The 25,463-nt window shown below is 37.7% G+C and overlaps 1 protein-coding gene across 1 annotated transcript in view; it reads left to right on the forward strand.

Moving 5' to 3' along the window:
• pex5l (peroxisomal biogenesis factor 5-like) overlaps window positions 1-25,463 on the forward strand; it is a 130,840-nt gene that overhangs the window by 92,539 nt on the left and 12,838 nt on the right. The window contains exons 4-10 of the mRNA XM_031902526.1: window positions 835-1,032; window positions 4,400-4,520; window positions 5,005-5,095; window positions 12,990-13,082; window positions 18,235-18,348; window positions 19,451-19,594; window positions 23,683-23,753. Of these exons, the coding sequence (XP_031758386.1) occupies window positions 835-1,032; window positions 4,400-4,520; window positions 5,005-5,095; window positions 12,990-13,082; window positions 18,235-18,348; window positions 19,451-19,594; window positions 23,683-23,753 (832 nt within the window). The remainder of the gene's footprint in view (window positions 1-834; window positions 1,033-4,399; window positions 4,521-5,004; window positions 5,096-12,989; window positions 13,083-18,234; window positions 18,349-19,450; window positions 19,595-23,682; window positions 23,754-25,463) is intronic.

The raw sequence follows: 25,463 nt of genomic DNA on the forward strand, positions 1-25,463 counted from the left end.
CAAGCAGGAATGAAGGGACAAGGGTATAAATAGTACAAACGCTATATTATAATTGGTCCTCTTTGTTTCTTCTATGTTCTCCTATATTTGTCCTTATAATATCTTTGTGCAAATAGCAGCAAAAGTGAATTTGCTTGTCACATTAGTTTCTCTTTGCTGACCTTCCCGCTGATTTGTATATTACCCCAAAGTGTACTTAACATTTAAACCTGCATTTATTTATAATTACCATTTACATTTATGGATAGTTTTAGGGTAGGGTACAGAGGGCATTTGTATAGGGCTTCCAGCATCACAGGGTCTGCTTAGGGGGAGCAAATCAGAAAGGCTGTTAAGGGGTTTCTAGAAGCTGCAATGGAACAGTAGATGGGGGAATGAAGTTTGGACACCACTTTATTACATCATGGGACGTATGTATTAACATTGGAGACAAACATCACTGCTGAAAAAAAAACTCAAACATAGCATATTGCATATTTATATAGCAATAGTAAAATTAAGCAACAGTTTTGTTCCTTTAGCCTCTTATCTCTGCACTCAGGCCCAGACTGGCTATCTGTAGATTCTGGCAAATGCTAGATGGGCCTTTGTAAGGTGCCATAGACAGTCACTACTTATTTTGCCCGCAGAGAGCTGCTTGGACCTCTGTGTACTTGAAATGCCATGGCCTGTTTTGAATTTTAGTCCAGAACTGTCTGCACTGCTTGTCAATCATAAGTATACTGTATGTTTTTAGTGTCTTTTCAGAGATGGCCTCATGATAGAATGATAAAATTATAAACCTCTGTCTTTTCAACTCATAACATGCGTAATACCTGACAGTTTTGTCACCAGGGCTAGACCTTCTGGACTTAAGTGAACCTCTTCCTCCTACACAAAGTAAAGGGAAGAAGGCTGAGGCTGCATTAAAGGGAGAATCCTCCAGGTCGCAGTCCATTAAGAAGAAGGTGGATGAGTCTGAACTAATTAAAGCTGAGGCTGAAAAGACCATAAAGACTGTCAGAATTCCAGAAAAGACCACTTTAGATTTGGGTAAGGTAATTTTTCATCATTACAGGCTAACAAAGAACAGGCAACCATAAGCACAAGAAGTTGAAATTCTGGAATTTTTACTTCCACAACATAAGAAAGGCCTCCAGATGCCCATGTCTGCCATAGGGTATATTTACCAATAGAAATCTGGGACAATTATGAGTGAAAGTGATTGTTTTATATTTTTCAAACAAGTAAATCCCACATATATTAAGTGTATACACTGCAGTTTCATAGATTTTTAAAATATTGTAATAGCTTTGCATCAGAATTGCCCCTTTTAAATATCACAGTATTTATTGCTGTTGTGCCTGTGTGTGTCTGTTAGTTTGTTTTTGTGGTCAGTAATCATGTAGTGCCATAAAACTAAGATATCAGCGTTGTTCGACCCTGTAGACTATTGAAAGGTCAAATCCAAGCAAAACAGGATTTTAAAATTCAAAACTTGAGTTAAGTAGGTCAGGGACAAGCAAGTTTTACTGCACCACTGAATGATGGGAGCTGCAGTTAAGAGTTTGAGCATTAAAGGTTCTGTCCCTGAAGTAGGTAGGTGTTAACCCAAAAAAAGGTGTAAATGTGCTTGTACTGATAAAAGATATACATTTTAGTGCCACAACACAAACTATATGCTACCTTCTTTGTATCCACACATGTGCAGAATTGGAAAAGGGCAATATTAAGAAGAATTTATTGTGGTGTAATTAACAGGGTTAACAATTCAGTTTGCTTTGCATCCTGCTTTTCTGTAAGGGCAAGGGCTCATGAAGTGGATTGTTCGATTGACAGGCCTGGTGTTGGTCTGTGTGGAGCTACATAGAGTGGATATTGGCACAAAAATGCATTTCGTGTTTCCGCAATGATATCTGCTCCATGTACCTCCGCACAGGATGATGCCGGGACTTTCCATGGAGCTACAGGGCTAAGTACATGTATAAGCATCAATTTTCCTTCGCCAATGTACAAAATGCAGATGGAGGAAAGTGGATAATCTGCTATGTGTGCCCTTGCCCTTATTCTATAATTGAACATGAGGCCCATTGTGTGGTGCCAGAGTATTCTATAAATAAGAGCATAATGGGAGAGTTTGGTTTATAAATATTTGACACAATTATCTGAAAACACCACAACTTTCCCTATCACACCAGAACCTCTTGTTGTAATGATGATTATTAAAAGGGCTGCAAATTTGGTTTAGATAATTTCTAATAGTGTATATATAGATTAAATTAAAGTATCTCTGACTATATTTTAAATAAGTCTACTAAATAATGGCAATGCTAGGCTGTCCTTTATTCTGTAGTTCATAATAAGCTGTCACATTTAATTGCTTAGTTACTAATATGCATTTGGTTTTACCTCCTGTTGCTATGGTTGGTGCGAGATCACACGTTCCTGGGAAGTCTATGGTAGCAGTCAGCCTAATGAAGCAAAAGACGGCATGAGAGAGGCAGGAAAATGGAACCCCTCTGTCCTTATCAACCTGCAGTTATTCAGTTACAGGTCATTAATTTGCTGATGGGCCACTCATCACCCAAAATATTTTATTGTCCATTGCACTCAATAACTTTTGTATAGATGAAAAATACTGTCCCTGTGGAATAATTTGTGCACTAGTTTTTATTGTCAGCATTATTCTGAATAAGTGCTTCACAGGCTTTTTTTCTAGGCCTCACATGCTTGTCACACACAAAACTCAGGCTTTATCCATCTGAAATATCACTTGGAAAATGGCTATTAGATACCTGCAGTCATGCCAATAACCAGGGCCGCCATTGAAGGGGAGAGAGGGAATAAATGTAATTTCTCTATAGAAAAGGTGCTTAAAATGTTAAAGTTAGTCACTTAAAGAAACTACCAGTCTCTTCTTCCAGAGAAGATTTATTACACACATGTGGACCAGTAGGAAAAAAAAACAAATTGCTGACCTTAATACAATGTTGAGATATATTTTCAACAAAGTTCCAAACCAACATTTTTAAAATCATTAGCTAAATAGTAATCATAGTATATTCTGATTGGCATACACATAAACTACTATATGTGCATGTGCCATGGTCCTAGGTGAATTATAAACATATGTGAAAGCCTGCACACATTCTCTTTTAAGGAAATTCAGCTCTTTCTAATAAAAACACAAATATGATTTCTGATATATAGAAGTGATATACTATCTCTGCTTCTCAGGAATCCTGTGTAAATGTATCTGTATTTAAAAAGCCTACCAGTGCCCACAGACTCTTCCTATTAGAATATGCTCACAGGAGGTCCCTGGAAGGCTTAGACTTCAGAAAACAGTATCATTATAAGCAATACAACTTGGCAATGGCTACTTTTTCCCCTTATGTTCTATATTAAATGGGATAATTGATGCGTGAAAGTAATGGCTTTGTTTCCAGGTCTGAAAAGGGCTTTATATATAGATGTTGCCTGTCGCAGTACATGTACATGACATGTCTTACTCATATCTATACAGGGGGCTTTCAAAAACCTTTTTTCTTCCCATATGATGTGCTAATGTGTGTAAATATGTAAATCTACCAGGATTAAATGAAACTAGGATGCTAGATCCAGCAGTTTTAGAATTTTTAACCTAGAATTGTACATAAACATGTAACATTCCATTAATTGGGTGGTTTGGGATTAAATATGACACTGTGGCCCAACAGTAGCACCATACCTCCCAGCTGTCCTGATTTTCACAGGACACTCCCAATGTTAACAGCTCAGCCTGCAGTCCTGGATTCTTTTTGAAAATCACTAATTTCCCTTTGATCTCCTGCACTGAATTGCAAAAAAAGATAAAAAGTTTCTCAAACTTAATTAGATAAGTAGGCTTTTGGCAGAGAACCCAGAATACTCAACACCTGCCCCTAGATACAATTGTAACTTGATAGGTCCCTTGGGGAGACTTGCATCTTAAAAGGCAATTTCACCTTCATTAGGAAAACTAGAACAAAACCACAAAACCTCCAGAAATATGTTCAACCTTTACATAACCTGCCAAATTTTGTAAAATGGGAGTGGTATTTAAGGGCGTGGTCACAAAAATGGGCATGGTCAAAAAATAAGCTGTGCTACACATGACATTTATTTTTGTCCCTCTTTGCATTTTTCGAATGTTGGGAAGTATGAAGAAAGAGGTCTTTAGAGTACCCTCTAGTGACTGTTAATAGCACAATGTGATGGATAAAAAATGGGGGTCCAAGTAGAGTTTTGCTTCCTACAATTTATCTTAATAATTGATATATCAATGTATCTTAATTAATATTGATATATCAATAAAAAATGTTTGAATTATTGTTTTGCAACAAAAAATAAAAAATGTATCATGAGTTGCCCTTTGTGAGGATCTCTTGTTTGCTTTCAGTACACATTCAGATGCAGCTGGAAAAATGGGGCGAAGGGCGTTTGCGTGGAGATAAAGGCAGCGAGGGTCTTCAAAACCTGGAAAGAAAATCATCTAAAGAGATTTCAAAAGAGATCTTGTGGTAAATTCCCCTGATATCCTCTCAAGTGTACATCACAAATATGCAATACTATTACTTAAAGGGGGAGATTTATTAAGACACGAACACTTGGAGCGTTTATTCCAACGCTCCGAGCGTATTTTCGCCATTTTTTTCATGCTTCAGCGACTTTTTCATATGCTTGCGCAAAAAATTCGGAAAGGTTCTGCCACTGTTTACAATCATTCGGTCCTAAAATTTCGTGACTTTCGGATCGCCAGTACGATATTATTGTGACTAATACGATTTTTTCTTAAGCATTTTTGTGATATTTCCGATCTTCAGAAATTATCGTATCCAATCTGAATTTTTCCCATTCTGGATTCAAACTCGTGTTTTAATGAATCGGTCCATTAGTTTTATTTCCATTTGTATTGAATCAAATAGGATATTGGATTTTTAATGATATATTAATATAAAGCCTCTATACTTTAACTGCTTCCCAACTTAAATCTTTTGATTCTAGGTCTACAGATGTTAGAACGCAATCCAGTAGAGGAAGTATTGTGGCAGAAAATGAGAAAATATCTGAGCTTGAACTCGCAACTGCCCCAAAAGTTGGTATTATATTCAATATATAACCATTACAGTAACAGTTCTGGTACTAAAAGGGTATAAGTTATTGTTTAAAAGTGATTTTCTCTTGTAAATGAAAGACAAATGACTAAAACATGTTTCAAGTATTATTTTTAAATTGTGTTGTGGCATTTTCACAGTGACTCGTGTATTACTGAACACCAGACTTTGACAAATAGATGGTAGTCACTGAAAGCCCTGTCAGGATTAAATCTTTATCTAAAACATGAAAGAGCACAAAATCTCCCATTGGGATCACTACTTATGTTACAGCAGCAGAGAGATTACGCTGTCACTAACCAAGCGCCTAACCTAAGTACCTTGTTCACATTAACAACTACAGCTCATATAAGAGTCATACTATACACAACGTATATACACTAAGATTGGATCTATGTTCCAGCTACAATTACCATAGTGAATAAACAGATTTCCAATACAGACACATACAGGTTAAAGTTTATCTTAATCATTGGAATAACATATACTATTTAAAGTAGAAGTTTTTGGGAAGATATAGTAAAATCACAAATGTGTTCTATTGAAAACACAATTTAAAAATGCTTGATCAGATAGCATCCTGGGCCAAAATATCCCAAAAGCACAGACCAAAATATCTATAAGGCATAATCATGAGTTTAAGGGTGAAGACACACAGAGCTAGTAGTAGCAGCTACTTTTTCATGGCTACTAAACCCCAGAAAATACCCTGCCATAGACAATTCTGAGAAATGCCTCTGCTAAAACACATGTAGAGACAATTATCAGCAAATGATCAGCATTGTCTATTTTAGTAGCCGTGACAAGTAGTTGCTACTAGTAGCTCTGTGTGTCTTCACCCTTAGCCAACATGTGGAACTTCCAGTTGATGTCAATGGAAAGTGATCTGCAGTAGATAGTAGGTGAATTGTTGTGGATTAGAAGTACATATTGTTATCATGAATGGTTAAAAATGAAAACTACTTTATTGTAAGCTACGAAATGTAGGGTAATAACTAATAGTTTTAATATAGTGCTAACATTATTGTGTATAACATCACAGTGTAGACCTTTTCAGGTCAAGCCCCACTTGAAGGTCCAACCTTTTGGACATAAGATAGGTACGTATATATAGGAAAATATCTATGTGTATCAGTTATAAGAATATACTGTATATTCACCTTGAATCTCATCTTAACTAACCTTCCAGCTGCACTTATATCTAGGAGAGAAAATGGCCATCCACATTCTCAGACTAACTGGCCTTTAGGTTGAGTCCCTGCCACTACTCCAAACCCCCAAATAGGGTCATTGTTTAAAGTCAAATTAAATATTTATGATTTTTTGAAAAAAGTCTTTCTAATTAAAACTCATACAGCTGTTTAAATCATATTTTAAAGGTTATTGCTTAGTAGAATGAAAGGTCACTGCTTTCTTGAAATATGTTTTGTGATCTTGTAAGAAAAACAACCAACATATTTTAGAGTGTGCCCTGCACAATGAAATGTCAGTTGTTTTATTTAGTATGTGGCATTTGTATCATATACTCAAGAAGATCCATGCACTATTTTTCAATGACATGGAACAAGTTAATGCACAACTTGTCTCAGCAAGCTACAGAGACCCAACATGATTACTGAACAGCAGTTTCAGACAACATAATCAACCTCCTGTTGTCTTAAATAAGAGATGAATGTCTGACACTTCTTCCCTTGATTTGACACAAATGTTTGCCTAAATTAGAATAGAATGTAATGGACACTGCATTTTCTAGCTGAGATACAAAATCTGTTCTGCTAATAAATGTCTGTCAGGTGCTCAGCCAAACCAGTGTTCTATTCAAAAAAGTTCTGCTTTCATTTTCTATCAAGTAGTTCTAAGTATCAGAAACATTATGTGGTGAAATGTCATACAGGTCTATATATTCTGAAGCAAATCACTATAAATCAGCGGTTCTCAACCTGTGGGTCGGGACCCCTTTGGGGGTCGAACAACCTTTTCACAGGGGTCACCTAAGACCATCAGGAAACCGATGGTCTTAGGAATAATTTTATGGTTGGGGGTCACAACAACATGAGGAACTGTATTAAAGGGTTGCGGTATTAGGAAGGTTGAGAACCACCGCTATAAATTGTAGTGCACTCTAACTAATGCAATAGTCCCTTATATTTTGTGATTTATCATGCAGTCTTCCAAATTAGCTGAAGCAGGCATGAAGACTATGTACAAAATTACAGTATGCTGATGGTCGACCTACAATAATAAGATGTTTTGTATGGGTGACATATTTATTTGTGATGTACGCCAGTAATGAAATGTAATGGTCATGTACCAGTTGTAATTCAGTTCTTTTACCCATGTGACACTGGCTATTGGACTTTTTTCACTTCAAGCCCCCTTTTGTGGTTTAAACTTTATTCTAGCCCCCCCCCTTATCTAATAACATGGTTAAGGAAATATAGAAACAATATAGAAAAATGTTGATTTATCAGTCACTCTACCATAGTTTAAATAATATGTAGGGCAACTTTAAATCTTTCCCTAACTGTCATTCAAGCTGGGTTTTCAGGAGTATCTAGGAGAGCATTCTCCAAAAAATTGACTTTTAGCCAGAGCTCCCCCTGTCACTGCACCAAGCCCATTCTTACCAGGGGGTCAGCAGCCCAACAGTTTGGGAGAAAGGAAGATCAGTAGTTTTATTATTACAACAGGTAAATCTCGCAAACACCTGCAAAAGGCATCCTTGTGAAAAAAAAAGAAATTCCAGGTTTACTAGATTATGTCAAAGGACTGCGTAAGACTAGCAGAGCAGAGCATGATAGTCTATGGAGAGATGCTTGAAAGGGTATTAAGGGAATTGATGCTATTTCAGGAACATCCATATGCTGACCTATTGATAAGTCACTTAAGCATCTTTTTCACGATTTGCCATCTGCTGCTCATTAGCTGTGGATGCACATTGCACACGTCGGCTGCATTGTGGGGATACACTTGAGATAACAGAACATTGAAAACTTTCTGGAAAGCAAAGCAGCCGCCGAGATGAGATACTAGAAAGTATTTCCCCACTGCTTTAATACATTCTATTTCAAACAACCATGTAATCGTGATTGAACCTGTGAGCTGTGAATTTCCCACAGTCTTCTGAAATTGCTGTCTTGTAGGGTTCTCAATTATAGAGCTAAGCTCTGTTGCCAAGCAGTGCTGTTTTACATCTGATCGTTGTTGAAAGTTTTGTAGAAAAGTAGGTTTTGTTTTAATTACTGAGACATATTTAGCCAATGGACTCATCAGACTAGTAATAGAATAAAACCTGTATTAAACATTCATACAATCTGTACTTCACCCTTTTTTTTTTGCATTTGGCATATTTTTCTCTATTTAACTCCAACTCTCCATGCCAGCTTCCTCTGGGTTTGAACCCCCTGTTAAACAGCTCCTAGACTACCAACGTATATGCCAATTTAAAGTAGCAGGCTTTTTATTGAAATAGAGAGACCACTCCTATATAAGGCAGCCATTCAGTATTTGTCTCCATCTATGCTTTTTTTTTTTTTTTGCCGTATACAGTATATGAGCTGTTTGAATACTCGAATATGTGTGTCAGAATCGAATCACATTACTGTTTAACTATAGAAAGGAAAGAATCAACAAAGGACCGTATTTCCTAATTCAGCTGGCATATATACATATGTAATATGTATTAAAGCACCTTCTGCTTTAAAAATGTATTGCTTTCTTAGAAAGGAAACTGCTGTCACATTCTGTTAGTCAGTTATTATGTTGGTTTTGAAAGTTCTACTCCACTTGTTTCATGGGATCTGATTCTTGTACCTCATTTATTTAGTTGGTTCTAAAATTTGTTCTCTAGCAACACATTAAGACATAAATTAATAATTGTATGGTTCTTGACACTTAATTTCAAGTGAGCAGTTTATTAATATTTATGAATTCAATAATAAATGCCATTACTTGGAAACATTAACACAGTCCACAATGTATTATCTAAACATACAATGTAGAAAATGTAACCCTATCTTAGCTAAAATAGGCCTTGTCCAGCTAGACTGAATAGAGCATCAGTTACATTAAACTCTAACGCACAAGGATGGGCCCTCGCTAAGTGGAAGGAATGAAATGGAGGCGGAGTGAAACTAAAACTCACTTAGGCTGTGTGCTAAAACAAAGAATAAAAGACTCCAGAAGGTTCTTGCAGCAAACTCAAACAGAACTGATTAATTGCCCAAGACAATTCCATACTCACAAATCCACAATATTGGCAAATATCAGCAATATAGGCACATAGATGGTGCAGTTAAGGCAGAACAGAGACAGCACAATGTAACACCATGTGGAGACAGCTTAGGGACACCTTCTAGGGTTCCGGTGTCTCATGTGGTCATGACAACAATTAATCTGTCACTGACTATAGCCTTGTTCATAGGGCCTTGCTGATCCCAGGCCCACAGCAGCACATCCAGCTGGGTCAGCAACTAAAGGGCAAAGAGAAAGATCCACCCCTAACCAACTATATTAAAGTGGGGCAGGAAGTGGTCATAACCCAAAGGGCCAATAACAGAAGTATGGAAATTAGATAACTAGATAGATGGGCATCTGCCTAGTACAGGGGTAGGGAACCTTGGCTCTCCAGCTGTGATAAAACTACAAATCCCAGCAAGCATTTTCCTTAATTAACCATGACTGTGGCTGTCAGACTCCTGCAATGCATTGTGGGACTGGTAGTTCCATAACAGCTGGAGAGCCAAGGTTCCCTACCCCTGGCCTAGTAACATAAAAATAAGGAGGTGTAGGGATTTAAAGGTACAGTTCAGTGTAAAAATGAAACTGAGTAAAATAGATAGACTGCGCAAAATAAAAAATATTTGCAATATAGTGTAATAAAATGGCTGGGTTAGTTGTAGATGGACAATATGTTTCTCCCAGGGTTTTGCATAGTTGGTACCCTGGAACATGGAATAATTTATCACAAACCCAGCCCTTTAATACAGACCTTAGCAGCAAGGTGATTGCTGCAGCTGAGAGCCTTTTAAAAAGACTCCAGTGGGGGGGAGGGGGAGTCTCTTCCCCACTATACAGGTAGTAGGAGCTGCGCTGCATGGGAAAGGTACTTATGATTTCTGATTTTGTTTTCTTCTATTAAGTTGCAGTAGGAAAAGCCACCCAACTGTAGTTAGGCTGCCAACTGTGTTTAGCCAGCGCTCTGGTGCAAGGGTTTATTTTCTTGTTTCTTATTTTGTGTTTGTTACTGAAGTTTTGTAACAAAATAAACTGCTGGCACTTGCCTGTAAGAGAGTAACCTCTGTGACTGCTATGTTTACCCTAAAAGACTGTGGGAAGCGGCCCTAAGACACTGAACCAGATCCCCCTGTAGGTTCAAGTGTCACAATAGTTAGTTAGGCAAAAATGTAATCCATAAAGGCTGGAATGGGCAGATGTCTAACATAAAAGCCAGAACACTACTTCCTGCTTTCAGCTCTCTAACAATAGCCAGAACACTACTTCCTGCTTTCAGCTCTCTAGCCTCTTAGTTAGTGCTAACAGCTTGAAGCTGAAACCAGGAAGTAAAGTTCTGGCATTAGGTTAGACATCTGCCCACTCCAGCCTTTATAGATTCAATTTTTGCCTAACTAACTATATTAGAAATATTTTTTGATTTTGCTCAGTCTATCCATTTTACCCAATTTTATTTTTACATTGAACTGTTCCTTTAAAGCCATAGGGGTTATTAAGCCTATGGGTCCCTAGAGAAATATGAGTAATTTTAGGTGGAGATTACATTGGTTTTGCAGATTAGTCTTTAGGCAGTTACAACAAAATAAGGGGAGTTTGAATTTTATTCCTGTTGGGGATCGTTTTAGAATAAGAAGGTTAGCTTTAGAGGGCACCCAGATGTTAGTGACCCTGGCAAAACTCCTTCTTCCCACCCTAAAAAACGGTCACTGTTGAGTCATTATGGCAAAAAATACAAATACAAAATGCGAGAATACCATATTCTGGGATATTCTTACTGGGTTGTACAGCTACTGCTGTTTAGCAATTATGGCCCTTAAATAGCCGGTGAGTCACAGGTTATCCCAGCACACTCATCCCATTATATTGAATATGAGAAGCCCTTATTCAGGGATATTTAAACTGTGTGCAGCTACTGTATTTGGGAATTAAAGCTCAAAAAACAGCCAGAGATTTATACATTAAATATCACTGACTAAGTTTGACAGCATGTGGATGGCTGTAGTCTGCCCACCTATTATTGATTGCTGTCTACAGTACTATATTTTAGCAATGGGTTTCCAAAACCTCTTGTTAACTTAGAGGAAATGTGTATGATTTGGTATTATAGGTTTATGTCTATTTTTAGTTGCAGCAAATGGAAACCACACATTCTCTAGCAGACATCAACACAGTGTTTTAAGGGAATGGTACTCTTGGAGCAAACAATTTAATGCTTTGCGAAATTGGCTGTTTTCACCTCTTGAAAAGTGACCTTTGCTTTCTGTGGTTAGTAATGGAACAATTCATGAAATATTGATGCATGGTAGCCAGCTGCTAAAACGCAGCTATATTAGGAAATGTATATTCTGATTTTCATTTAAAATACTTTATGACAGATTATAGTATGATCCTGCAGAGCTAAATTTAACTGCATGGTTTAACCCTTTCCTGCTTGACTCTTTTGTCTTGTCTGAAAAATACAGTCAGATTATAATACAGATACAGCCAATTGTGTGGTCTATGAGTAGGAATTAGCAAAGGACATTTTAACATCTTATTAACCAATATTAGCTTCCATAGGGCTTTCTTGCAAGGGACCCACACATTGGCAGTGGTTTTAAAGTCATTTCTAATTATTATTGCTGTTGAAAGTGATATCTGTCAAGCTGTTCACATTCCCTGCACTCCTGGCTCGGAATCCTGAAGCAATGTTTCCAGCTGATTAAAAAAGGTGGAGGAGACCTGATCTGTTACATTGAGGTCATTGAGTCAGACCCAGAAAAGATAAACAAATGCTGATTTCAGCTTCAGTTACATTTATAAATAACATTAAAGCCACTGACAATATTTAATTCATGTATATTGGAAAGCTTAGAATTACATTTTTGGGTAAAAGAACCCCTTTAAAGTTTGTCATTTGTATACAGAAATAATCTGTGTTTTGGCATCTAGAAAATTATTATTGATTTTAGACGATGGAAATTCCAAGTTAAACGGATAGTTCCAATCTGGAAACTTTATAAGGCTAATTAATCACTTTTCAAATTTGAGTTTGTCAAAAACATAATTGTAGGGCGAAAAATCATGCAACTTTTTTCTTGCAGGAGTTGTTTTTTCTCCCTCGATCACTAGCATATTTACAAACAATTTGCAGCAAAGTTGAACACAGACAAAAATCACATTGAGCAATCTTGAGCATCAACTTGATCGAATGCTCACACACAGCCACTATTGACTTCTAAAGTATCTCAACAGGTGTCATATGCATTTTGATAATTTGTTAATAAATAACTTGAATATTCTCCATCCTTTTTTCTCCACGATTTTTGCAAATTGCATCTAAAATGTTTTTTCAAATATTAATTGATAACCCTTTAATTCTCAGTAATGTTTGTATTAAATATTAAGTTGTATTAATAACTTGTACAGTAATGATGCTTCATTGTTATTTGTATATGACAATAAACTTGAAACTTGAACTTGAAACTTGTATGACTTTCTTGTAGATTTGAATTCATTTTTGTATTTTTTTTCCTCATTTAAGAGGAATTAATGTAATTGTGACCATTTCCGGAACTTAATTTCTGTTTGTAGTTAAAAAGTTTAGGAAGGTGTTTGTTATTTGTACTGGCTTATTAACTTTCTGTTCTTAACTCTTTCCAGGGACTGACTAGAGAATCTCGACTGGGGGGTGCCTTCCTGTCCAGGAACCAATCTTTAGAAGAAGAATTTGAAAGAGCAAAGGCTGCAGTTGAGGTATATTCATTTACTTAAGATGGTTATCAGCGTAAAAATAGTTCATCTATTCAGTCAATGTCACTTAATGTAGGTCAAGATTAAGTAAAATTTAATATAACGCTGCCAACATTTTGTCAAAATATTGGCAAAAATGTTTCCTGTGTACTTCAATAGTATTGAACAGTCCAAGAATGCCAACTTATTGGCAGGATAGAAAGAAAGCATGAAATGTACCCTTTTTTCCAACCTGGGCTGGAGCTTGTACCTCCAAAAGCTTTATCCAAAAGCCATGTATATTAAATAAAGGCTTTTTTTAATGGAGACAAGAAGGTGCTGTTTGCTATTTTTCTACACGGTATTTCTGATGGATTGCGGCCATTGTACAGATGTGCACCTGCCCCTGATTAAGAGAGAGACACAGAAGCTGAATATTCAAACACTACAAATTTGGGTGAAGACACACTGAGCTACTTAGTAGCAGCTACTTTTTCATGGCTACTAAACTTCAGAAATTACCTTGCCATAGACCAGGGGTAGGGAACCTATGGCTCGGGAGCCAGATGTGGCTCTTTTGATGGCTGCATCTGGCTCACTGCCAAATCTTTAATAAAAAAAATTACGGGGGGCATAGCCTGCACTCAGCGGATAGAAGACGTGTTCTAAGGCATAGAACACGTCTTCTATTGGCCAAGCGCAGGCCACACCCTCCTCCGCATCGCATCCAGCATCCTTGGTACCCATCCTACCTTGCCCCGCAGCATCCCCGGCCGAACAGGTCTGAAGCCGCATCATCCTCCACAGGCAGCCGCAAATCGAGGCCCGGCTTAAACATATTGTATGGCTCTCATGGAATTACATTTCAAAATATGTGGTGTTTATGGCTCTCTCAGCCAAAAAGGTTCCCGACCCCTGCCATAGACTGATAATTCTGAGAATTGCCATAGCCAAACACCTATGGCTAACTAAACACCAGTTTGTTACACAAACCATTTAGGCACACCAAGGGGCCCTGCAGGTGCCCCAGCCAGCCGTGTGCCCTACCCCCCCAGGGGCCCCCCTAACCCCCCCCACAGGGCCCCCACCCGACGTCCTCCCCAAGCACGTATAAATTGAACGCGTCAGGGGAGGAACAGTCAATGGGGGGGGGCACCGGCAAAGCTCGGACTGGGCCGCCGGGGCCCACCGGGATTTGTCCCGGCGGCCCAGTCCGACCCTGTGCACACCTCACTGTGTGATTGTAAACCAGCCCCTTCATGCTACCATTTCTTTCATCGTCTGTGCCAAAACATCTATTTTAATGGGGCACCCAAGACCTTAGCATCTACTTAGTGTCAAGCTCTACCTCCTGTTAAAGTTAATTTCATGCAGGTGTATAAATCAAATTTGGGGAGCATGGGCGAGTTGTACAGAAATAATATTAATCTATAAAGAGTAAAGGAGAAGACTTAACAGATCATCTAATATGCAGACATGTAAGTGCATATAAAACAGGCACCTTTTTTTAAAGAAGAATAAAACATTTTATGAGCGCTTTCCCATAAGGCAGAGCTGATCAAATTAAAATAGAGTTAAGTTTTTTTGCGCCGCTAATTTAAAATTTTGTTCGTAATTGGATTTAATTTCTCTGAACAAAAATAATCTGCTTCACTTATCATGCATGTGGGAAGGTTAATTGAGGGCATTTAATACACTTCCCAATTATGAAGTTTTCAAGTTTAATCTTAATCTGTAAAATGTAGTGTTTTTTTATCCCAATAATAGCCAATAGATGAATTCAAGTGAAAGATTCAAAAGTACATAGTTAGGCCAGGGGAAATCATTAACCCCGTTCAAAGGTAACCCCCTTCAATATCATGGTGACAGTAGGCCGGCCTCTCCCCCCCAATTTATACCCTACAGCAGTGCTGTCCAACTTCTACGGTGCCGAGGGCCGCAATTTCTCTAGCATACATGGTGGAGGGCCGCTAATGGAAGTCAGTTTTGACCACTCCCCTTTTTGAAACCACACCCACTTCAAACCACACCTATTGTATCACAATGGTGGTAGCACAGCAAAATCCCAAATGCTTGGTCCTTACTGTGGGGATATCAACCATTATTCATATGTGAAAGAATTATGTCATATTAAGATATACCCTTAAATTCCATATGCCTCCTCCTCCCCTGTGGATAGCAGAGCAACCCCCAGTACATAATTACACACCTTAGGGACCATTTAATGGCTATTTCCAACTGCTAACAAACTCCCACAACAAACCCCTGCCAGGTTCACCTCCCACAAGCACCATAGGGCAAGCAGACTATGGCACACACAGGCAGCACAGACACCTGTCCTATGCTGTCTGTGTGTGCCATACTCTGCCTGTCCTACCCTGCCTGTGTGTGCCATACTCTGCCTTCCCTATGCTGCCTTTGTGTGCTATACTCTGCCTGCCCTACCCTGCCTGTGTGTGCCATACTCTGCCTGCCCTACCCTGACTGTGTGTGCCATACTCTGCCTGCCCTACCCTTCCTGTGTGTGCCATACCCTCCCTGACCTATGCTGCCTGTGTGTGCCATACTCTACCTGCCCTATTCTGGCTGTATGTGCCATACTCTGCCTACAGTACCTATGTCTGAGGTGTGAAGAAGTGAACAATGGCAGTGATTACAGTCTGAGCCTGAGGTGTGAACACTGTAGGGGGTAAACAATGCAGGTATTAAAAGGTGTGAAAAACACAGGGGATTACATATTTAAACAATACAGATCCACTGGGGATTTTCTAAGCTTACTTACTATTCCTAACTTCCTACTCTAAACTTGCAGTCTAGCCATTAGCAGTCTAGACCCAATAATTACAAAATTCTTGATACTTTAGCAGTAGTGCAAGGTTCTGCTGTCTCCATTGTCCTGCCCCTCCACCAAATGTTTCTTTTTTTTCCAACAAATAAGTTTGTGGTTTCTTTGGTGCCAGCTAGGGTACTTTGGCCACCTGATGTGGCATTTTTATGTTGCTTGCTCCTAAGAGGAGCAAGTTTTATGCCAATGCAAGGAATGGGCTGTTCCCCATCAATGTGAGATACTTACAGCCTAGTGATTTACATGGAAACAAAAAGTATGGCTGCAGACTAAAGTTATAAAAGTTGAAAAAAGTTAGATTTATTGGCTCAAAGACAACACAAATGAAGGCATGTGTAGGTGTAAGTGTATTTCCCTTTTCTTTCTCAATATATTATGAATAAGAATTTAAGAGTAATACAATACTTAGGTATGACATTAATCCAGCATTTGAATACAGAGGCAACCGGAGTTGCCTCGGCAAAGGATAGATTAGGAGCAGTTTCGGCTATTTTCTCTCACTGTACAAATTTAAAATTTTGAACTAGGAAATTTGAGATAAGATTTCAGGTCGAAGTGAAAAATGATTGCTGCGCATCACAGGAAGTATTACTCAAATAGCTGTCATCTAAAAATATTCTTGTACCAGAGACCTTGCTTGGGGAGATATCACTTTCCTGCAGTGGGCACTGTGCAGTAGTAGATTTTATGGTTATTAACTGCATGAAATTGCTTATACACTTGCACAATGTCTCTGTTATCTATGAAAGGGATTTTAAACTTAACACTATTCAGAATTATGTTAACATTTAAACACCTTCATTGTAAACCTGCTTCCTCACAAAAAAGGCTTTTAATACATTTTGGACAGTCATAGATCTTAAGCATGAAAAACAGGTTAAACCTATAGCTATACATGCTCAGGTTATGTTCTGTTAATACAGTATTGGAGCATTTTGTATGAGGTATATGAAGTTTTTTTCAAGTTCTAATAACCTTTAGAAATAAAGAAAATTGACTTGTCTGATGGCTGAAAGCAAATACCTCATTGGCTGCTATAAAATTACCAGAGGACACATATGCATCATAACAAACAAAATAATGTAGACAACAACTCTTATCCTTAAAGGAGAAGGAAAGGCATTTTGGCATTTTACTGTCAATAGATTAGCCACAAGTTAAAACTCTATTCATTCTGCAGAAACAGCCCTAGAAGCTCCCTCTGTTTGTTTAAGATAGCAGCTGCCATTTTAGCTTGGTCTCAGTAGCTGCTGGTAGCTAAGATTACACAGTACAGTTGGGAGGGGGAGCAAATTCTGATTGCACTGGGAGTAGTAGAATTGAAAGGGAGAGAGGAGCAAACTGAGCAGACTCGTACCCCTGCCCTGAAGGATTTTTCATGTGTACACCAAAGAAGAAAATAAATCATATGTTTCTTTTGATAGAGGACTCAGTGCAGCGTTTCTGTGAGTGTTTATGGCTGTAGTTACATAGACCTTTCTGATAAAACTTACTTAGTTTGTACCTTTCCTTCTGATTTAAATTGCCCTGTTGTCAGAAATAAAATATATCTGGTGCCAATTATTTATACAGTACGTGCATAAGAATACGTTAAAATTCTAGCTACTGAACAAATATTTTGTTCTATCCTTGCTTTGGTACAATATCTCACAGCTTTATTTAGTTTTATTTTCAGAATATTTAGGGACAAACTAGTAAAAAGTTTAGCAACCATCTGTTTTTCCTCGCTGTTTTGCATTTTGCTGAACATTCTAAATATAATTAGATATGACTTTGCCCTTTCCAGGACCTGGAAAAGAAAGGAATTATAGAATGCACCTGCTAGCTTCTAATTAGAAAGCTTCCCATGCCAACACAGAAGTGTAAACCAGGGTATTATTTTAAGTAAGTCAATTACTTGTATGTATGTTCTAGAAATGAAGTGACGTCCTATTTCCTTTTTTCCCTTTTTAGCATAGCAAAGGTGATAATACATTAAGGAATAGTTCACTGTTAGTGACTGAACCCTTTGCTATCTCTGAGAAGTTATGGATGTCTGTATGTAGACAGTAAAGCTGTCAATCACAGAAGGGACATTCCATTGGACATGGCCAGTGTGACTTTTTCTATAGATCTTTCCAGAAGACATAACCCCGACTATTTTCTACATGTAGAATATGGTACCCAAATTATGTGAACTGGTTGTGTTTAATTCATATGCAATTAGTTTGCAATCAGTGCAGCTCACTGACTCAATGGTCGAGAAGCCTAAGATTAGAAAGTGTTGGTACCCATGCACATTTTTTCACAGACTTAACAATGAGCTAAAGACTCCAATTCCATCTCTCCTAGTCAGACACTGAATTTTGGGATAAGATGCAAGCTGAATGGGAAGAAATGGCAAGAAGAAACTGGATTTCTGAAAATGGAGACTCGCCAAGTCAAAGTGGAAGTTCAAAAGAAACGGTATATGTATTATAATTATGTAGGATCTAGATTAATGCATTTTGCTTAGTTTGTAAAAATCAGCTTTATTGGGATTGCCCATGAACAACTCCCCATTAGATGTCATTTTCAGCACAGTGCTGCTGTTCATATTTTAAGAGCAGCTCATTAAGCAATTTACGCAGTACCCTTTGAGTAATGGTATGTACCCTGATTACTCAGTTATGAAAGGTTGCAGTATATAAAAGAGAAAGCATTACCAACTAAACTAAGGTCATATTTAACCTATTTAAGCACCATTGTCATATATACAGTTCTATTCAGTTTCCTAAGCTGCTACTACCAATCAGTACATTAATTCTATAATTGTATTTTGTGGAAATACCATGGTAAAGAATGTTAATTATGCTATACACCAACATATAAAGTTATTTTTAAGGGATTGAATGGCAGAACAAATTAACACATGATGTACGACATGTTACACTAGGAAAAGTAAGTCTGACCTATTTATATAATTACCAGTATATGCTGCTGGTTCTTCATTTACACTGGTGCCAAAACACTGGAATAAACTGTACTGTATTCCTTTCTCAAGATATATCAATATTGGTGTATTAAATTGCACTAACTCTATGAAGGATCAATAAATATCACTAGGTAGTGAGTGTTTAAAGTTGTACATCTCCAGAAGGTCCCATGCGTGCTTGGTCAGATGCATGCTGATTCATGAATCTTAGGGGCTGATTTACTAATCCACGAATCCGAATGAGAAAAATTCAGATTGGAAAACGAACATTTTGCGACTTTTCCGTAAATTGTTGCGACTTTTTCGTAACCGTTACGACTTGCGCGAATTGTCGCAACTTTTTAATTGCCATTATGACTTTCGTGAATTGTCACGACTTTTTCATAGCCATTACGACTTTCGCAAATTGTCGCAACTTTCGTATTGAGAGCTCGAAAATTCGCGAAAAAGTCGCAAAGTACCGATCATTACGAAAAAAAAATGCATTCGGACGCTTTACGGACGTTCGTGGATTAGTAAATGTGCCCCTTAGTGTACTGAAGCTATGGATTAAGGAAACACCCCCACAATGCTTTTCTGATTGTTTGTTTTCAGGGGTATTATTTCCACACAGAAAACCCTTTCAGGGAATGCTCCGGGGCTTTTGAAGAGGGGATGAGGAAACTAAAAGAAGGGGATTTACCTATTACTATTTTATACCTAGAAGCTGCAATTCTGCAGGATTCCAGTGATGCTGAGGTAATTCACATTGCTAAATGTGCAGGGAGGACGTGGGTACTCGATAGAGCAACTCTGGTTAGGAATAAACAGGAAGACTTTCCTCATGCAAATAACTTTTATTCACAGCCAATGTCACTGCTGCATATAAACAGGCAGGCAACGGAGCACTTCAAATGATACATACAATTCTTTCTCCTTCCAATGACTTTCCAGGCCAGTTACACAGCTAAGCAAATGATCTCATCAATTCCGTACCATGGGTCTAGACCCACCTAGCCGCCTAGTGGTCCGGTATCCACTATAGTAACCCCCCCCACTCTCTTTAGTGGTCCGGTACTCTGCAGTGATACCGCTCTACTCATCCTGGATAGGTCTTTTTGTCTACAGATTCTGGCCAAAAGCCTCCTACACTCCTTCCTATACTGGCACTGGATTACCTGACTAACGGGAGACCCGTTGGAACCTAGTTCCCCTTTTTCCTGGTTGGGGCAGAGGATACACGTTCTGTCTACCCTGACTGCCTCATGCATATAATGCTCACTATTGCACCCCTCTAACCTAGACTAGCTGTTTCTCTACTACTGCCCAGGTACCGACTCACCACCTGTCGATAGGTGTTGATTCGGGTGTGGCTGCTCCTTTTATATCCTTCTGCCTGCACTGCCATCTGGTGGCTGGGGGTCTAAATTACACTTAACTTTTCTAAGTAACTATACTGCCTCGTGGTCAAACAAAGCAACAGCCCTTTACCCCATTTCCCAACGTACATATTAACACACATTTTTCACCTTCTTACAAATGGAACTGTGGTTTTTATCAGGAGCTAAAAGTTGGGTATTCTAATAAGCCATAAAGGAGTGATTACCATATTTTACACTAAAGGGACATTGCGGGCACAGGCTTGAGTAACAGTCTGTTAATAGCATCATTTTGCAAGCTTAGCCAACTATCCAATTTTTATGCGAGTAAAATTTTAGCTGTAAAGTGTCCCTTCTTATTTTTAGAAGGTGCTTTACAAGAAGTTTCTTTGTTGTTATAGTTTTCTGTTATCTCTATACAATCTAAGAGCCGAGGAGTTGTTTCTGCTAATAGTCGGTCACAAATGTAGTAGATCTCCATGAGCTGATTGGCCATACTGGCTTTTGGGTGGTAGTGTAGCTTGCCAAAACCTTTAGACCAGGTAGTCCTCAATTTACTCCCATCATGCTCTGTCAAACATGTAATATCATTAGCTAAAAGTAGAAGCAGAGAGACAGGACACTGCAGGGCTAAACTGCAAAGGTGCACTTTATTACATTACATGTTTCAAGCTTCACAAGCTCTTTATCAAGAGGTGAGGTGAGGCAAATGGCAAATGGTGTGGCAAACATATAAGTACAAATTCACAGAAGCTATTGAATCTCATAATAGGGCTAGCAACATACTGGGATCTTCTTCTTCCTATTAGACTAATAAAATAGGAAAATAAAAAAACATTGTATATTGACCCTTTAAAAAGCAAAATCTCAACACATTTCTCCTATCTTCCATGAATAAGAAAGTGTAATGCCTTCTCTTTCCAGATTTCTAAAATATATTTTAGTTAAGAGCAGTCAGGGGCCAATACATGTATGGACTGATTAACAAGCATAGGTGCTTAATTGTCCCAGTGGTCTCAAAAGACAGAATGCAAAATTATAAATTCCCTAGATAATTAAAGGTTACCTTTTCCTGTACTGATGCCCAATAAGGGACTTTTGTGCTCTGGCCAACCATGGCAAACTGAATGATTCAAAAGTTGTAACATTATAATACACAAGACCCATCAATAAGCTAAAAAATATATCTATATAAACTCTGCTTAGTTATTTCATCAGTTAGAATTGGTGCTTATTGATATTTTTAGAGTTACATTTTTAGAGTTTTTTAGCTCTAAAACTTTAAACACTATTCGAATTATGGTTCAAGAACTCGAATGTTGGATTTTTATTAAGGGGAAAAAACCCAAAAACTCAAATGTAAAACTTCGGTATCTAAAGGCTTGCATGTTTATGTAGAAGTCAATGGCAGTTGTACTAGGCAAATTCAAGTCATATTTTCAATTCGAGATATGTTAATTACAATTCGGATTCGGTTCAGCATTCAGCCGAATCCCTTACGATGGATTTGGGGGTGCGGCCGAATCCGGAAAAGTGGATTCGGTGCATCTCTAAGAAAAATACAATTCTACCTCTTTCTCCATGAGCCATATAAAGAGGAAGTCCTTAGCAACTTGTAATACAAGTCCAACTCCCATAGACTCCATTTTAATTAAATAATTCAAAGTTTTAAAACATTTTTTTTTCTCTTTTTATTAAACAGTGCCTTGTATTTGTTCCCAAATAAGATATAGTTATTCCTTATTGGAGGCAAAACAATCCTATAATTTAATGTTTAAATGATTTTTAGTAGGCTTATCTATCAATCTTCAAGTTGCAAGGGAATTTAAAATTGTTTTTGAATTCAAATAAACTTGCATTTTAAAAAATTGGAATGCTTGCTTATTTATTAATAAAAAATGTGTTCAAATAAAAAAACACACAAATATCTTGAATTAGTGAGTTTACAAACTCAAATAAAACTCACATAAAACTCGAAAATCACGAATTGAAAATATGGCTTGATTTTATGTAGGACGACTCCCATCTACATAAACTTGCAAACTTTTAGCTGCTTTTTGAAGTTTTACATTCAAGTTTTTGGGGCTTTTGTACTTAATAAATATCAGACATTCGAGTTTTTAAGCCATAATTCAAATTTAGAGAGTTTATGCAGTTAAAAAAAACCTGGACCAGGACAGAAAAATTTTGAGCATTGATAAAGCCCCCCTGAAAGTATGGTGATCTTAATTATGGAAAGACCACTTATCCAGAAAACCCTAGGTCCTGCGCATACTGGAAAATAGCTGTACTTACATTTGCCATAAGGGGATGAATAGTTCTCTAACTAAAAGCAATCTATAGGTTTTTGGAACTCAGTATATTTAAATAGAATGTGTACGTTAACATTTTTGTTAGTTGCATTATACATTATGTATAAATAATACATCTCTAAAATTTGTATTATATTAAAGAAAACATTTTTAATGATTTGTATTTGTTATAAATAATAATAATAATAATATAATTATTTACACGTGTTTGAGTGTTGCTTACGGCATACACAGGAGATTTTTTTCTCAAAACATCTGCATTTAACATACCATAAGAATTGTAACAAGAAGAGTTGCCATATTGCTCAGCTCTTCTGAGGCCTTCTTCATACACCTCAATACTATATCGCCATCTAATGGTCATAATCATAAGTGGAAATATATGTAATGAGGAGGAATGTTATGTGCATGCGAAACGTGACAGCCTCATTATTTCTTCCCAATCTAATAAGCAATTAAAAGAATAAGCTTGTCTTTGCTGATACATTCTCCAAAGAATTGCACCATCTGGTCTGCAGTGCTGCTCTATATGTGTCAATGGAAAATTAATGTGAATGGATCATTCAAGGCAAACGCTAGAGCAGCATCCATTCATATACAGGTATATATAATTTCAGATGCAGAGAAGGAATATTTTTTACTTATACAGGGACAATTGTGGCAAAGCCCTTAATTTACTAGTAGGATATGTTTTTCCAGTATTATCATCATTCCGTAACCACTATCCACCAATCATGACAATGGTAAAAGGGCAACAGAAGATATAAACTAGATTTTCTCTACATTTTTAATAACCACTGTTTGTATGGCAGCCAGAGGGTCAGGCTTTCTGTACATTAAACACTGAAATGTTAATGAGGCAAAACTACAAAAGGCAAAGCTTAATGAGGCTGTGTGAAATGTATTTAAGTATAAAAGCCAATTAGTGTTTTACAAAGTCATCCTTGCTAATCCAGGTAATGCCAGAGTTAAAGCGAAAACAATTTAAGCACATAAGTTCCTTGCTTGGAGACACGTGGTGAAATAAAAGGAAATATAATCTCAAACATGATCTCTAAGGAAAGTCAAGTACTAAACACTGTCATGAAAGAAAGGGCACGCGGCTGACTGACATTCTTTTGTTCCCTTTCTTATCATTTGTGCAATTCTTTTGCAGGCCTGGCAGTATCTTGGTATAGCCCAAGCAGAAAATGAGAATGAGCAGGCAGCTATCATTTCACTCCAGAGGTAAATTCAAAAGACAGACATTTATGACATGAATGGTTCATTTATCCAGCTGCAATGAAGGATGCTACATCTTATATCTCCATCAATGGATTTTATTTTAATTTAACAAACGTAAATAAACATATATATCAAATTAAACAAACCATATTATTGGTTTATAATATTAGTTTATTTTGGACAAAGCAAGGGTAATTAGTAGTACCCCAGATATTGCAAAACAACTCAGCCATTATCTGGTTGGGTGTTGGAAGCTGTAGATCGACAGCATGTGGAGGTCTGCGGGTTGCTCTGCAGTTTTAGCCCAACATACCTGTGAGGGGAAGTTTAGGTTTTATTATCCTGTATATAATTTGAGCACATTTAAAATTGAGTTTTATCATTTATTCATTTATTTTGGGGGTTTGAATTTTTTTATTGTTCCTTGCAAATGAACGTAAGGGATATTTTAAGGTCAATGAGAAACAGAAAGGCTAAAGTTTCCTCTTATCTTCACCTTCATTTATATTACTCAAACCCACCAGAAACAAATAGCAAGCTGGAGAGTTGCAATAAAACTAATCTTTTAAAAAATGTAAAGAAATAAAAATTAAAGGCCACCTACAAAGTGTCCCAAAATACCACTGAGTACATTGTGCTAGATTAATTCCTGGCGAATGTTCACGTGATATATCAATGAAAAACAGGTACTGGACCCCTGATCGTCCCAGTATCTGTAAGGCTAATGCCACATGGGGCTAATTCTTGAACTGTAGATAAATGCAGGCTGAGAATCAACCCCTTTACTGGCATCAGCCTGGGTGCAGGAACACAGAGCAGATTTGATGCCAAAATGCATTAGCCTAGGATTAGCCCAGGATGCTGAGATGGGGGGGCACAACCTATTCCCAAATTCAGTAAAATCCATGTAATTTCCCTGCCTCATACCTTCCAACCCTGATCTGAAGGAAGGAAGAAACAGAGGGGCCAAAGCACCACCAGCTTTAAATTCCAGGAACTGAGGTTCAATAAAGATTCCCATATCAATATTCTGAGCTGTGCTACCCTATCTAATATGTATAGCAGCTTCTATTCAGAATTTCATGTCTATGTTACTAACAATATACAAGCTTAACTTAAAGGAGACATATCATAAAAAAATTAAGAATGTACCAGTGAATTATACTCCTCTAAATATAGAAGGGTTGTGCTTAAAAAGTTGTGTTTCAGACTGATTTATTGACAAATTCCACCAAAACACCACTAGTCCCGCCCATTCGTTCCACTTCCTGCTGCCTCCTTTCCCAGGCTGTGCAGGGGAGCTGGAGGCTCTCAGTACACTGCACTGTAGGATAGGAACCAATCCTGGGCTGTGATTGATCCCCTTCCTGCTGTGCTTCCACAGGGACTGTTAGGACACGCCCACCCTTCATTTGAAACACAGACAGAGAACTGATAGGATCCATAGGGAGCTCCAATAAAGGGGCCATTTTTACAGATAGGATTAATTTTTAGCCCAAAGTGAAACCAGCACCGTATATTATACATAATTAGGTTTTTTTCCCATTTATCCAGTATGTCTCCTTTAACAATATGCTAAATCCTCTTTGTTGGGGGACATGAATTAACAGAGAACGAACAATGCAAAGAGTTAAAGAATTACTTTACTGCTGCTTAAATAAACATGAAACAGAGAGAAATCTGTCTGTCAGTAGCAAATAATCCATGATAAAG

Source organism: Xenopus tropicalis, chromosome 5 (genome assembly GCF_000004195.4).
Source record: "Xenopus tropicalis strain Nigerian chromosome 5, UCB_Xtro_10.0, whole genome shotgun sequence".
Lineage (NCBI taxonomy): Eukaryota > Metazoa > Chordata > Amphibia > Anura > Pipidae > Xenopus > Xenopus tropicalis.